The sequence below is a fragment of the Schistocerca nitens genome, chromosome 8 (genome assembly GCF_023898315.1).
Source record: "Schistocerca nitens isolate TAMUIC-IGC-003100 chromosome 8, iqSchNite1.1, whole genome shotgun sequence".
Taxonomy (NCBI): Eukaryota; Metazoa; Arthropoda; class Insecta; order Orthoptera; family Acrididae; genus Schistocerca; species Schistocerca nitens.
The window spans coordinates 65,550,379-65,566,887 of NC_064621.1; the positions used below are offsets into that span (position 1 = coordinate 65,550,379).

The 16,509-nt window shown below is 43.2% G+C and overlaps 1 protein-coding gene across 3 annotated transcripts in view; it reads right to left on the reverse strand.

The window, feature by feature from the left end:
- The window catches only part of LOC126198474 (UHRF1-binding protein 1-like), a 458,855-nt gene that overhangs the window by 354,576 nt on the left and 87,770 nt on the right, over positions 1 to 16,509 (reverse strand). For all 3 annotated transcript variants that reach the window (XM_049934830.1, XM_049934829.1, XM_049934832.1), the window contains exon 5: positions 1,300 to 1,456. In XM_049934830.1, the coding sequence (XP_049790787.1) occupies positions 1,300 to 1,456 (157 nt within the window). The remainder of the gene's footprint in view (positions 1 to 1,299; positions 1,457 to 16,509) is intronic.

The following is a 16,509-nucleotide window of genomic DNA, read 5'->3' on the forward strand; positions in this document are numbered from 1 at the left end:
AAAACTGATGAGAATCATTTGACATGATAGAACTGCAACCCCTGTGCAAATCGGTGCAGATTTCAATGCTGGGCCATCAATAAGTCTCAGCGTGTAAAACAACAAAACATCATCAATATGGGCTTTTGGAGCTGAAGCCCCACTTATGTACCCTTGATGACTGCATGACACAAAGCGTCTGGGCCATCAACACCGACATTGGACTGTTGATGACTGGAAACCTGTTGCCTAGTCAGACGAGTCTCGTCTCAAATTTTATCGGCACGTACAGGTATGGAGACAACCTCATGAATCCATGGAGCCTGCATGTCAGCTGGGGACTTTTCAATCTGGTGGAGGCTCTGTAATGGTGGGGCGTATGTGCAGTTGTAGTGATATGAGCTCGATATGTCTAGATACGACTCTGACAGATAGCACGTACTTAAGCACCCTGTCTGATCCCCTGCATTCATTCATGTCTATTGCGCATTCCAATGGACTTGGGCAATTCCAGCAAGACAAGGCAACACCCCACATGTCCACAATTGCTACAGAGTGGCTCTAGGACCACTCTTCTGACTTTAATCACTTCCACTGGCCATCAAACTCCCCAGACATTAACGTTATTGAGCATATCTGGGATGCCTTGCAATGTGCAGTTCAGAAGAGATCTACATCCCATCGTACTCTTATGGATTTATGGACAGCCCTGCAGGATTCATGGTTTCATTTCCCTCCAGCACTACTTCAGACATTAGTTGAGTCCATGCCACATCATTTTGTTGCACTTCTGCGTGCTCTCAAGGGCCCTACAAGGTATTTAGCAAGTGTACCAGTTTCTTTGGCTCTTCAGTGTATGTAAATGAAAACGACAGATCTACAAAAGTTCAAGATGGCTGATTACTTGCAATTTGTTTTCTTTCTGCTAGAAGTTGCAGCTTAGTATGCACTATTATTTTCTTCTTTCCTTATTTGCTGAATTAGAGGCTTTCATAGGCCTATTTGATATTTTGGCAACAGTTTCTATGAGGTGCGACAATAAAGTAATGAGACTGATTTTCTTTGCAAGATGTGGCAACCCTGCAGGCTTGCATAGGCACAATATCTTTGACCTTCGTCTTTAAACTGCTTCTAGTCCAAGCGGCACATTGATGCGCCTGCTCAGTCGTGAGTTGTGCTGTAATAAGTTAACACGTTTTTGTGTCTCTCGACACAGAAATGTAACCGCATAATATTGCACACTGGTATGCGGTATTTAGAAATTATAAAACTATTGCTCATTTTCATCATCTATAAAGGCTGAGTGACAGAATTACTTACCACCTGGATCATCACAAAGATGTAAGTCAATGTGCTTAAGCAGAAAATGATAGGAAGTTTCAATGAAGTCATAGCGGTTAAAGAGACGGGACAAAGTGCTTCCAGAATCTTTGATATGTTCCTGTTGTGATATTTGTGCTTGATACTCAGGTAGCATCTAAAAAACAAACAAACAAACAAACAAACTGGTTGATGTTGGGTTCACATAGAATTAACATAGCAGTAAGAGTTACAATTTATTCGGTTGTGCATCACCCAAGAACTTCTGTGATTCCATTATTCCGAGGCGTTCTCAACTCTGCTTGAGAAGCTCTAAAATAATGATTGACAATTTACTTACAAAATTAAAGTGTTATTTTGTACATTATACATGAACAGATTACCACAGTATCATAGCATTAGCATCTGTCTAGCCAATATACAATAAAAACATGAATCCTAAAAGCAAAAGATATAACTAAACAAATGTATAAACGGAGCAAAAATGCATTTGTTTATTAATAATCTACTTTGAGAAATGAACCTGCTTCAGAAATTGAGACAGAGAACTGGCACATGGATTGCTTGTACTCAATAATGGTGATGGTAAAAGAATGACATGGTATTGTTAATCTATGGAATTTTCATTAAGTGGTCTAGGGAAAACTCAAAAATCAAACAATGCAGGAAAGATGTTGGTAGGAAGGGAAAAATGGCACAGGCTGTGAAGCAGTCACTGAAATGAAGAACATCATGCTGAGCAGCATGCTCAGCAATTGGGTTGTCCAGCTGTTTCTTGGCCATAATTCGACAGTAGCCATTCATACAGACACAGAGCTTGTTGGTTGCCATGCCCATGCAGAACCCAGCACATTGCTGTGTTCTACATTTCAGTGACTGCTTCACAGCCTGTGCTATCTGGATCTTTCCTACCTACACCAGCTTTCCTGAACTGTGCAGGTGGGAACCCTGCCTGTAATATATCCTATGTTCCCATAACACTCCTGGCCTCAACCTTCATTAGACATTATCCTTTACCCACCTATCAATCTTTTCTTCTGTCCTTTCCGCTGCCCCCCCCCCCCCCTCTATGCCCGCCAACCCTGCCATCTATCTAACTTCCTGACTGCACCTAGCTGCCCTATCCTCTCTCCACCTTGTCCCTGTATGCTTCCACAAGTCACAATTCACCAACCCCTACCCTGCTATCCTTTCCCCTTCCCGCACCAATCTCCTCCTTACTCTCACCACCTAGATTGCTTCTCCCATCATTCACTGATGCTCGCAATCTGGCCTTGGCAACCAGAGACTGAGTGTTTGTGTGTGTGTGTGTGTGTGTGTGTGTGTGTGTGTTTTTTTTTTTTGTCTGATTCCGATGAAGGCTTTTTTGGCTGAGAGTGTGCTTGTTTGACAGTCTTTTTGTTGTGTCTATCTGTGACTCAGCATCTCAGCAAACTATCTTGTTCATAATATTGTCACAAAACATTAGAAATCCTACGTCACTGTGCCACCTGGTGGGCACAATAAAGATCATCTAATGTTATATACACAATGTATTAGGCTACTTGCTGAAAGCAAAAAATGTAACAACACTTACACATCAGGCGTAAATGACAAAGTGTACCATATACTGGCCTTAGTTCACATTGTTACGTGCATTATTTGTATTCTGTTTGCCTTCTACAGCAATACAGTTTTCTTAACATATGATTAAGATCAAATCATCCCTACAGTCACTGCCATGTTACCTTTAAGTGCTTTCCTTGTAACAGATAGTGACTTATTCAACCTGTAACATATATTTATTAATCATTTAATTAAGATACAGAATACCCTTCAAAGATCAGTAATATAATTCACTTTGAACCATGGACCATGCCATTGGTGGGGAGGCTTGCGTGCCTCAGCGATACAGACAGCCGTACCATAGGTGCAACCACAACAAAGGGGTATCTGTTGAGAGGCCAGACAAATATGTGGTTCTTGAAGAGGGGCAGTAGCCTTTTCAGTAGTTGCAGGGGCAACAGTCTGGATGATTGACTGATCTGGCCTTGTAACACTAACCAAAACAGCCTTGCTGTGCTGGTATTGCGAACGGCTGAAAGCAAGGCGAAACTACAGCCGTAATTTTTCCTGAGGGCATGCAGCTTTACTGTATGGTTAAATGATGATGGCATCCTCTTGGGTAAACTATTCCGGAGGTAAAATAGTCCCCCATTCGGATCTCCAGGCAGGGACTACTCAAGAGGATGTTGTTATCAGGAGAAAGAAAACTAGTGTTCTATGGATCGGAGCATGGAATGTCAGATCCCTTAATCGGGCAGGTAGGTTAGAATATTTAAAAAGGGAAATGGATAGATTAAAGTTAGATATAGTGGGAATTAGTGAAGTTCGAATGCAGGAGGAACACGACTTTTGGTCAGGCGATTACAGGGTTATAAATACAAAATCAAATAGGGGTAATGCAGGAGTAGGTTTAATAATGAATAAAAAAAATAGGAGTACGGGTAAGCTACTACAAACAGCATGGTGAACACATTATTGTGACCAAGATAGACACGAAGCCCATGCCTACTACAATAGTACAAGTTTGTATGCCAACTCGCTCTGCAGATGACGAAGAAATTGAAGAAATGTATGATGAAATAAAAGAAATTATTCACATAGTGAAGGGAGACTGGAATTCGGCAGTAGGAAAAGGGAGAGAAGGAAACGTAGTAGGTGAATATGGATTGGGGGTTAGAAATAAAAGAGGAAGCTGCCTGGTCGAATTTTGCAAAGAGCATAACTTAATAATAGCTAACACTTGGTTCAAGAATCATAAAAGAAGATTGTATACATGGAAAAAGCCTGGAGATACTGACAGGTTTCAGATAGATTATATAATGGTAAGACAGAGATTTAGGAACCAGGTTTTAAATTGTAAGACATTTCCAGGGGCAGATGTGAACTCTGACCACAATCTATTGGTTATGAACTGTAGAAACTGCAAAAAGGTGGGAACTTAAGGAGAAGGGATCTGGATAAACTGACTAAACCAGAGGTTGTACAGAGTTTCAAGGAGAGCATAAGGGAACAGTTGACAGGAATGAGGGAAAGAAATACAGTAGAAGAAGAATGGGTAGCTTTGAGGGATGAAGTAGTGAAGGCAGCAGAGGATCAAGTAGGTAAAAAGACGAGGGCTAGTAGAAATCCTTGGGTAACAGAAGAAATATTTAATTTAATTGATGAAAGGAGAAAATATAAAAATGCAGTAAATGAAGCAGGCAAAAAGGAATACAAATACATTGACAGGAAGTACAAAATGGCTAAGCAGGGATGGCTAGAGGACAAATGTAAGGATGCAGAGGCTTATCTCACTAGGTGTAAGATAGATACTGCCTTCAGGAAAATTAAAGAGACCTTTGGAGAAAAGAGAACCACTTGTATGAATATCAAGAGCTCAGATGGAAACCCAGTTCTAAGCAAAGAAGGGAAAGCAAAAAGGTGGAAGGAGTATATAGAGGGTCTACACAAGGGCGATGTACTTGAGGACAATATTATGGAAATGGAAGAGTATGTAAATGAAGATGAAATGGGAGATATGATACTGCATGAAGAGTCTGACAGAGCGCTGAAAGACCTGAGTCAAAACAAGGCCCCGGGAGTAGACAACATTCCATTAGGACTTACTGACAGCCTTGGGAGAGCCAGTCCTGACAAAACTCTACCATCTGGTGAGCAAGATGTATGAGACAAGCGAAATACCCTCAGACTTTTCTCCTAATAATCCAAAGCTGACCATTCTACTCACTAAGTGGCAGAAGGAGAACACACATATAAAAAGTATTAAGTATGCAAGCTTTCTCGTCCTGTCTGGTAAGTCTCCCGTGACCTGGAGTCTGGGTGACTTTTCCAAACACTACCCCTTTTCCTAATTTTCAACAATCCTTTTCATTCACCCCTCTTCCTTCACCTGAAACCCTTCTGCCAGAAAAAGTAGCCATTGGCTCCAAAAGCTTACACACATAGTATCTTTTACATATGTTTTCTCCTGCCACTGCTTGGTGAGTAGATTTTTTTCTACCCAATTAAATTATGTTTCCAAAAATGGATTATCTTTGTTGACATAAGGTTGACCATTCGCCTTCCCAACCGCACTCCTCACGTGCTCATTCCATTTCATATCACTTTGCAGTGTTAGACGCAGATATTTAAAACAACAAGACTGACATAAGGTTGACCATTTGCCTTCCCAACCGCACTCCTCACGTGCTCATTCCATTTCATATCACTTTGCAGTGTTACACGCATACATTTAAAACAACAAGACTGTGTCAAGCAGGACACTACTAATGCTGTATCCCTACATTATTGGTTTGTTTTTCATAGTTATCTACATTAACTTACATTTTTCTGCATTTACAGATCACTGCCATTCAGCACACCAACTAGAAACATTGTCAAAGACATCTTGTACCCTCCAACAGTCAATCAATTTCAACACCTTCCCATTCACCACAGCATCATCAGTAAAACCTCAGACTGCTGCCCACCCTTTCCTAGACCATTTACATATATAGAAAATAATAGCGGTCCTATCACACTTCCCTACGACACTCCTGACGATATCATTGTCCCTGATGACCACTCGCCATAGAGAACAATGCACTGGGTCCTATAACTTCAGATGTCTTTGAGCCAGTTACATATCTGGGAACCTATTCCACATGCTCATATCTTTGTTAAGAGCCTACAGTGGGGCACCGTGTTGAATGATTTTCGGATATCTACAAATGTGAAACCTGTTTGTTGTGCTTCATCCATAATTTGTAGTATATCATGTGAGAAAGGGCAAGCTGAGTTTCGCACGAGCAGTGCTTTCTAATACTATGTTGATTTATGGACATAAGCTTTTCAGTCTCAAGGAAATGTATTATACTGGAACTCAGAATATGTCCCAAAATTCTGCAGCAAACCAATGTTAATGATACTGGTAATTTTGTGGGTCAGTTCTTTTCCCTTCTTGTATACAGGAGACATGTGCTTTTTTCCAGTCACTTAGGACTTTGCACTGGGAGAGAAATTTGCGATAAATGCAAGCTAAGTAATGGACACTCTGTAAAACCGAACTGGGATTCCATCTGGATCTGGTGATTTATTTGTTTTCAAACTCTTTCAGTTGTTTCTTTACACCATGGGTGCTCATTACTAAGTTGCCCAAACTGGACTCTGTGTGATGGTCAAACAATAATATGTTTGTAAAATTCTCCTGCATGAATGACTCATAATAAGTGAATTTAAAACTTAGGATTTCCTTTTGCCATCTTCTACTGCCACACCAGACTGGTCAATGAGTGAATGGATGAAAGCCTTAGACCTGCTTAGCTATTTACACAGGACCAGAATTTTCTTGGGTTCTCGGCCAGGTTCTTTGCTAACATATGACAGTGGTAGTAGTTGTATGCTTCATGCGTAGATCTTTTCAAAGATGCTCATATGTCTACTAACCTTTGTCTGTTTTAATTTGCACATTCTTTTTGAAGTGATAGTGCAACAGCCTTTGTGTCCTCAGCATTTTCTGTTGTCATTAAACTATGGTGAGTCTTTTCTGTCCTTAAGCCAGTTACTAGGTGCCTACTTCTCAAAAGCATGATTTACAATCTATTTAAACTTTGCCAATAATTCCTCTATGCCCATCATAATGGAAATAAATGATGTCAATTCACTGTCTAAATGAGATGCTACCAATTGCTTTTCTGCTCTTTCTAGCAGAAATAGTCTCCTAACCTCTTTAACTGATTTATTAACTTCCGTAACCCCAGTCGATATGTTGAGATTAAAATTACTAATCTCCATCTCTATACCTACACCATCAATAAGGTCCAGCCTATTTGTAGCTACAAGGTATAAGATATTCCCATTACATATGAGCTGCCAAACTGGCTGCTCCAGACAGTTTTTGGCAAATGTCTTCAAAAATACTTTGCAATACTGACTGTACTGCCTGCAATGCTTGGAAAGTTAAAGTTGCCTCCAACTAGTACTGCATGATCTAGTTATTTACACACTATTCATCATAGATCTTCTTTGATTGACTCAAACTGCCACAGCGGAATCAGCTGGCCAGTAAGTAAACCCAACAATTAACTTGGTTTCATCTAGACCTGTTATACATGACCATATAACATCATTTTCACTAAGAAAATTATAGCAGTCAAGTGTCTTTACTCTGAATGCAGCATCTACTGACAAGTGTTGATCATAGTACCTGAAACTACTGCCTAGCCTCAATAACCCCTATATGCACTCCGCAAGTACTCTACTACCTGAGTAGCTGCTGCCTTTGTGCAGTGCAACCCTGACCTATCAAGGGGAGTCCTGCAATTCTCCACCCTATAATGCAGATCCAGAAATCTGCAGATAAGACTTCCAAAGAGTTGACAAAGTCTTTGGTTGAGACCCTCCATTCAGCTCCAAACCAAAGGACCCTGATCAACACTGGGAACAATGTTACAAACTGTAATCTATGCTTTCAACCCACACACAAGGCCAGCACCTCCACCAGCCACCTGTATGAAATGAGGATGGTATCAGAACCCATGCGACAGGTGTAATCATTGCCAATGTGAGCCTTGGAGACCATTGCATCCTGCAAACTCAATAGCAATAGCAAAGCCACCTCCACACCTTGGATGAGGCACCAGGGCAGACCTACTGAGTGCACAGTGGCTTTCTTTCCAGCCCTGAACACTATCTTCCTAAGAAGCTCCATAATGTGCCTAATGTTGGAGCTCCTGATAACCAGCGAACCACTACCCATATGTGTCAGCTTGGACCTTGCTGAAAGAACAGCCACCAGTTCACTCACACGATGAGGCCAGACCGCCAGCCTCCACACTGGTCTTTTGCCTCGAGCAACACAAACGGATTACCACCTGCCACATAGCCTACTGTAAAGGTGGACCCACCATATCGGCTACACTAGGAAATGCCTTGGCAGCTGAGCCCGTGGGTGAAACAAGCAACAACTGATATGTCTCAGGCAATGCACCAGATTCTCCGCCACCTCTACATCCTGAGGTGGCAGCCTGAGGGCCAAACCCCTTTCATGTTCTTCATTTCCCATTTTATGCTGGACTCTCAATCACGGACATCCAAATTTAGAAGTTATCTGTTCATCACTTTCCTATACTTGCCATTTACTATACTGGCCACACTGCTATTGCGACTCTTGCATGTTTTTTTGTACGAGATACTGGAATTCTAAGTTTACATTTAAAAAAATTGCTTTTTTATTTCAATGTTAATTCAAATACCATAACTGTTCCCGCTCTGCCCACAAGGTTATCAGATTTTACCAATCTAAAGCACCACTCTTACTACCTACTCCTCCTAGTATGGATAGGGTAAAGTGTGCAACTTTGTTCCTCATCTTACAAGATCAATTCAAATGAAGAGTAAATTTGCAGCTAAGTGCAAGAGATCCAGATTAGCTTTTAGTGTCTTGTTTCCTCTCTCTCTCTCTCTCTCTCTCTCTCTCTCTCTCTCTCTCTCTCTTTTCCCCCATCTCCTTCCTACAAAAAAAGATTAGGATATAATTTCAAGTAAAAGTGTTATAATAATAAAGCTCCAAAACTTAAACATTATTCAAATACAGGATGTTTACTACAGATGTTCTTGGGACATAAAATAGCCACAGTTGTTTGCAAGAAATGGCACTGGACATTTCTATATTATTTGTAAACCTCAATATTGTCAGGACACTTTCCTAACTTATTGTATTGAAAGACCTTCTTTCTTTAACAATAAAATTACTGATAATTTTCAAATCTAATACAAAACTTACATGCACAAAACTTTTTACATACACTCCTGGAAATGGAAAAAAGAACACATTGACACCGGTGTGTCAGACCCACCATACTTGCTCCGGACACTGCGAGAGGGCTGTACAAGCAATGATCACACGCACGGCACAGCGGACACACCAGGAACCGCGGTGTTGGCCGTCGAATGGCGCTAGCTGCGCAGCATTTGTGCACCGCCGCCGTCAGTGTCAGCCAGTTTGCCGTGGCATACGGAGCTCCATCGCAGTCTTTAACACTGGTAGCATGCCGCGACAGCGTGGACGTGAACCGTATGTGCAGTTGACGGACTTTGAGCGAGGGCGTATAGTGGGCATGCGGGAGGCCGGGTGGACGTACCGCCGAATTGCTCAACACGTGGGGCGTGAGGTCTCCACAGTACATCGATGTTGTCGCCAGTGGTCGGCGGAAGGTGCACGTGCCCGTCGACCTGGGACCGGACCGCAGCGACGCACGGATGCACGCCAAGACCGTAGGATCCTACGCAGTGCCGTAGGGGACCGCACCGCCACTTCCCAGCAAATTAGGGACACTGTTGCTCCTGGGGTATAGGCGAGGACCATTCGCAACCGTCTCCATGAAGCTGGGCTACAGTCCCGCACACCGTTAGGCCGTCTTCCGCTCACGCCCCAACATCGTGCAGCCCGCATCCAGTGGTGTCGCGACAGGTGTGAATGGAGGGACGAATGGAGACGTGTCGTCTTCAGCGATGAGAGTCGCTTCTGCCTTGGTGCCAATGATGGATGTATCCGTGTTTGGCGCCGTGCAGGTGAGCACCACAATCAGGACTGCATACGACCGAGGCACACAGGGCCAACACCCGGCATCATGGTGTGGGGAGCGATCTCCTACACTGGCCGTACACCACTGGTGATCGTCGAGGGGACACTGAATAGTGCACGGTACATCCAAACCGTCATCGAACCCATCGTTCTACCATTCCTAGACCGGCAAGGGAACTTGCTGTTCCAACAGGACAATGCACATCCGCATGTATCCCGTGCCACCCAACGTGCTCTAGAAGGTGTAAGTCAACTACCCTGGCCAGCAAGATCTCCGGATCTGTCCCCCATTGAGCATGTTTGGGACTGGATGAAGCGTCGTCTCATGCGGTCTGCACGTCCAGCACGAACGCTGGTTCAACTGAGGCGCCAGGTGGAAATGGCATGGCAAGCCGTTCCACAGGACTACATCCAGCATCTCTACGATCGTCTCCATGGGAGTATAGCAGCCTGCATTGCTGCGAAAGGTGGATATACACTGTACTAGTGCCGACATTGTGCATGCTCTGTTGCCTGTGTCTATGTGCCTGTGGTTCTGTCAGTATGATCATGTGATGTATCTGACCCCAGGAATGTGTCAATAAAGTTTCCCCTTCCTGGGACAATGAATTCACGGTGTTCTTATTTCAATTTCCAGGAGTGTATAATATTTTCTCAACTTCTTGATCTGTTCTTGCTCCTGTCATCTTGCTGTACAATTATTTCCTAGTTGAGGAGTCACATTCTGACAAGTCCTAGCACAAATGAATCTATCAGTAACTTTCTCTAGCACTAACAAGTCCTTGATTTTATCAAATATCATTTTCTTAACTGTTCTTAATAACTGGATTTCATTTTGTAGCAAATTTACAAAATACTCCTATATTACTATAAGAAGTTTCAGCTGCTTCTTTACATATGCTGGAGTATTTACTTCAGAGATAGAGAGCAACACACCTTGCAAAGCAAAGGTATCTTTCACCACTTATCTCCCACTTGCCCATAATACACCAATGCTATCTGTACATAACTTGTGACACACCAGGATGTAATAGGGTCAGTCCATTCTTCCAACGAATCAGAAGTTATTGTGGGCATCCTAGTTAGGTTATGTCTTCTCTTGTTCATTTAAGTTCATTCTGAAATGAATGAATACACTTTTCTGGTGTGCAATGTTTAGAAGAATTGAAAATGTCAAACCAGTTATTGAACTTATATACAAAAGGTCTGATTTCCAGCTGTTAGTTACGAAACTTTCTTCACCATGATAATGGAAAACTTTCACATTTGAATGAGAGAACAGCTCTGACTTGGACGTGACATAACAGCACTTGCAGTGGATGAACAAGCAACATTAGTCCACGAAGAGCTAACATGACTTATCAGTCGCAGTATCTTATTGAAAAATAATGAAAACTTTTGAATCATATACAGGATCGCTATCACTAAGAAGTTGTGCAATATAAAAATACTATAACAGTATTGCAATCATTTGGTGTTGTCAAATCTGTCTGCATGACCATTAAGTACTATGTTGAAGGTAATACCATGAGATGTGTTATAAAAGCTGGTAAAAAGAGTTATGTTTTCTCCATCATGCAAAAAAATGTTACCATGAGAAGTGTTATAAAAGCTGGTAAAAAGAGTTATGTTTTCTCCATCATGCAAAAAATGTAATGTCTCTTGTACATCAGCACTGTTGTGCACCCAATTCTGCAAGGAAAGAAACACAATTAGCACTGCAAAAAACATGTTTTTCCTTTCTTTTTCTTTTCCTTTTCTTGGGTGGGGGGCAGGGGGCGCAGGTAATAATCAGGCACAGATTTCAATGCCAAGCAATCCATACATATTTTACCAGTCCAATGAACATACAAACTGATAAATGATGATGAATTAAATAGTGTACTTGTATAGTGTACTTTTTAGTTGGTTATTCCCTGTTTTGGGCACTTAATTTATCTTTATTCATCCAAGGATCATCTCACAATGATGATAGGAATTGCCGAGGAAATATAATGTGAATCAGTAGCTCAAAATAAGCACCACACAGAATCGATAACACGCTTTATGAGGATGGGGCAGCTGTTTTTGTTTTGTTTTAGGGTGCAAAAACAATGGGGGTCATACGCTCCTAAGTCAAAGCTATAGAGCACAAAGACAGAGAGGAGTTAAGAAATGACTATACGTCAATCCCAACTGACATAAGAGAAGACAGCTAAAAAACAGGGATGTGGAGAAACAGCTACAAAAGACACCGTACAGTTAAAAAATGGGGATTTCATCAGGAAGTGGCGAACAGTTAAAACTTGGGTGCAATGTGTACAAAGTGGTGGGGGAGCGCCACTGATCAAATGACAATGGCTAAAAAGGCAGTGCCCAATACGCAACCTAGTTAAAATGACCTCCTCCCAGTGGGAGGGCCGAGAGGAGGTCGTCCAAGCTGTTGGGAGAGGTTTAATAATTCGGAGCTTATTCCCATGAATGGAAGACCAATGGCGATGCCAAAGGGACAGCATCTCCTGACACACAGCCACACAGAGATCACTAGAGGGAATATATGAACTAGTGGGCTAAGGTACAAGGTCTGCAGCCTTGGCAGCAGCATCAGTAACCTCATTTCCTGGCAGACCGACATGACCAGGAACCCACACAATCATCACAGTGACTCCACCAAGAGTGAGCAAGTGACAATTTTCCTGAACCCGTTGCACTAATGGATGAGCAGTGTACAGCCTTTGAAGGGTGCTGAGAGAGTCTGAGTAGAGGACACAATTGGAAAGTCTGTGTCGCTGGATGTACTCTGTGGTCTGATACAGGGCAAAGAACTCAACTGTAAATATTGAGCAGTGTGCTGGAAGCCGATACTGAAAGACGTGGGCGCCAATGACGAAGGCACACCTGACACCACAGTCAGTCCAAGATACATCAGTGTTAACAAATGTACTATCGTGAAGTTCCATGCAAAGGTTGTGAAACTGAAGGTGATAGAGCGAGGCTGGAGTAGTGTCCTTAGGAAGTGAATGAAGGCCAAAGTTAACATGGGCCACTTCACGAAGCCAAGGTGGTGAAGGGTTCGCACCCACCAGGAAAGTTGCAGGTAGTGTGAAGTTAAGCCGCTGGAACAAGTGCCAAAAGCAGACTCCAGGAGGTACCAGAGAAGAGGGACACGCCCGATACTGGCGATCAAAGGAATCATCAAAGAAGGGGGCATAGGATGGGTGGCCATGCATGGCAGACGAATGGCACGCATACCGGCTGAGGAGAAAATAATGGCGGTAGGACAGTGGTAGATCAGCAACTTGAGCATTACAGACTTAGGGCTAGTGTAAAGGACGCCAATTGCCAAACAGATGCCACGATGGTGGATAGTGTTGAAACGGCGTGAGAGGGATGGATGTGCAGGTGCATAAACAAAGCATCCACTGTCTAGTTTTGAAGGGACTGGTAGAAACGGAGGAGGGTGGTTTGATCTGCACCTCAGGAAGTATCATTAAGGACACGTAGGACACTGAGGGACCGCATACAGCGGGCTGCCAGATAAGACACATGGGAGGACCAAGAGAGTTTCCTATTGAGCATGAGCCCCAGGAATATAGCAGTTTCAACGAACGGAAGAGAAACAGGCTCAAGATGTAAAGATGGTGAGAAGCCAATTGCACCACAAGAAATTCATACAGATGGTTTTGTCAGTGGAAAGCCACTGTCGATGCTCCAGAAGTAAAGACGATCAAGACCTCACCGAAGATGCAGCTCAGTGAGACAGGTCTGTGGAGAACTGCAATAGATGGCAAAATCGTCAACAAAAAGGGAGCTGAAGTTGCCCAGCAGGAGACAGGCCTTTATGGGGTTAATGGTGATAGCAAAGAGTATGACACTCAGGACGGAACTCTGAGGCACACTGGTTTCCTGGATAAGGGTGTCCAACAAGGCAGAACCCACATGCACCTTGAAAACTCAGTCTTTTAAAAATTACTGAAAGAAACAGGGCAGGCGGCCACAGAAACCCCACGTGTAAAGAGTACAGAGGATACCAGTTCTCCTGCAGGTATCATAGGCCTTCTCCAAATCGAAACACATGGCCACAGCCTGAGATTTCCACAACCATTAATGACATGGATGGACAAAGTAACAAGATGGTCAACTGCAGAACGCCATGCTCGAAATCCGCACTGTACAGTGGTTAGTAAACAGTGAGACTCGAGCCACCATACCAGCCCAGCATGAATCATATGTTCCATCGCCCTGAAAACACAGCTGGTGAGAGAGATGGGGTGGTAGCTAGAAGGAAGGCTTTTGTCCTTACCGGGCTTAGGTATGGGTATGACAGTGAATTCATGTCAATGTCTGGGAAATGAGCCCTCTGCCCAGATGCAGTTGTACATATTAAGCAGAAAGTGCTCTCCCGCAACAGAAAGGTGCTGGGACATCTGAATGTGGACAGTACCTGGCCCTGGGGCGGAGGATCAGGGTGAATTGAGAACATGATCGAGCTTCCTCATAGTAAAGGCGGCATTGCAGCACTTACAATTCTGAGAAGAGAAGGGTATTGCCCGAGCCTCCTCCGCTCGTTTCTGATGGAGGAAGGCAGGATGATAGTGGGAAGAGCTCGAAATCTCCGCAAAATGGTGGCCCAAGGTGTTGGAGATAGCAATATGGTCCACGATGACATCATCTGCTACTGTGCGGCTGGAAATTGGTGAATGAATCTTGGTTCCAGAGAGCTGTCAGAGGTTGACTCACATGACAGAGGAAGGGGTGGAACTGTTAAAATAACCAGTGAATAAAATCCAGCTACCTTTTTTCGTTATCCTGAAGAAAGCGATGACACTTTGTACACACCTATTTACGAAGGTATTTCGGAAAGTAAAGATACACTGTACGCCAGAGGAACAGAAGAGTTTGGCAAGCAAGTTGGTAACACTGGTGTTAACCTTGAACCATTAGCTTTCTCCACGCAGTCGTTCGGCAGTTGAACGTTGCTTCTGGTTGGAGTAGGTCATGTTTAAAATGGCTGCGCCGATTCAGAATCCCACCAAATGCACAGTGCGCTTTGTCATACGTTTTCTTCATGCAAAAGGTCAGCGACCAGCGGATATTCACAAAGAAATTGTTTGTGTTTATGGGAACATTATGAATCGACAAAATGTAACGAAATGGTGTCGTCGTTTCTCTGAAGGTAGGACCGATGTCCACGACGAACAAAGAACAGGTCGGCCATCTGTGATCTCTGATGCCCTTCTTCGGAGAACGGAGGAAGCAATTCGTTCGAATAGACGTCTCACATTGAAAGAAATGCATCAGATCATACCGGACGCGTCAATGACAACTCTTTATGACGTTGTGACTGTCAAGTTAGGGTACAGGAAATTGTGTGCGCTCTGGGTTCCAAAACTGTTAGCGGAAGAACACAAAAAGAAAAGGATGGGCTTTGCACTCGACGTCCTCAGACGCTATGCTGAAGCAGGTGATGAGTTCCTTGATCACACTGTGCCAGGTGACGAGACGTGGGTTTATCATCATACACCTGAATCCAAACAACAATCAATGCAATGGCGCCATTCGAATTCACCAAAAGCCAAGAAATGGAAAACATCGTTTTCAGCGAAGAAAATCATGGCTTCTGTTTTTTGGGACATACAAGGCATTCTTCTGTTGGAATTTATGCCTCCTGGAACGACAATTAATGCTGCTGCATATTGCCAGAGTTTGAAACGTCTTTGAAGGGCAACTCAAAACAAACGCGGGGGAACGCTGACAAGCGGAGTCCGCTTGCTTCATGACAACGCTCGGCCTCATACAGCGCTTGTAACCAAAGCACTACTCAAACAATTCAAATGGGACATATTGGACAATCTGCCATACAGCCCGGACCTTGCGCCCACCAACTTCCATGTCTTCCATTACCTGAAGTCACATCCTGGCGGAAAATCATTTTACGACAATGAAGAGATCAAAGATGAAGTTGAAATATGGTTCCGACAACAGGCGGCAACCTTCTATGACTGTGGAATAGAAAAGCTTGTGCACCGACTTAACAAATGTTTGGATAATGGGGGCGATTGAGTTGAAAAATAACAAATAATCCAGTTAATAAGATGTAACTGAAGTTTTCTAAATAAATGTTCTATTTAAGTACTGTGAGCCATTGTATCTTTATTTTTCGAAATGCCCTCGTATAATAAATCCAGTTTGCCTTTCTAATATAACGGTTAAAAACGTGGAGAGCACGCCTCCGCACACGAATTGTGTTGCAGCATGCCTCAGTCCACCAAGGAACAGGGAAACGGCATGGGAAAGAGGAAGTGTAAGGAATGAAACATTCTACAGCAGTAAGGATAAAGTTCGTGAGATATTCCACCTGGTCATCACAACTGGGGAAATCTTGATCTTCGAAGGTCACCAGGGAGGAGTAAAGCTGCCAGTCAGCATTAGTAAGCTGCTACTTGGATATGCATGCCGATGGCATAGGAGTCAGCAAATGGATAGCACATGGGAAATGATTGCTCAAGTAGGTGTCATAAAGAATGGATCACTCGAGATGATGGGCAAGCCGCGCAATGCAGAAGAATAGGTCCAAATGGGAATAGGTGTGCGAGGAGTCGAAATGGAATGTGGGTGCTCCT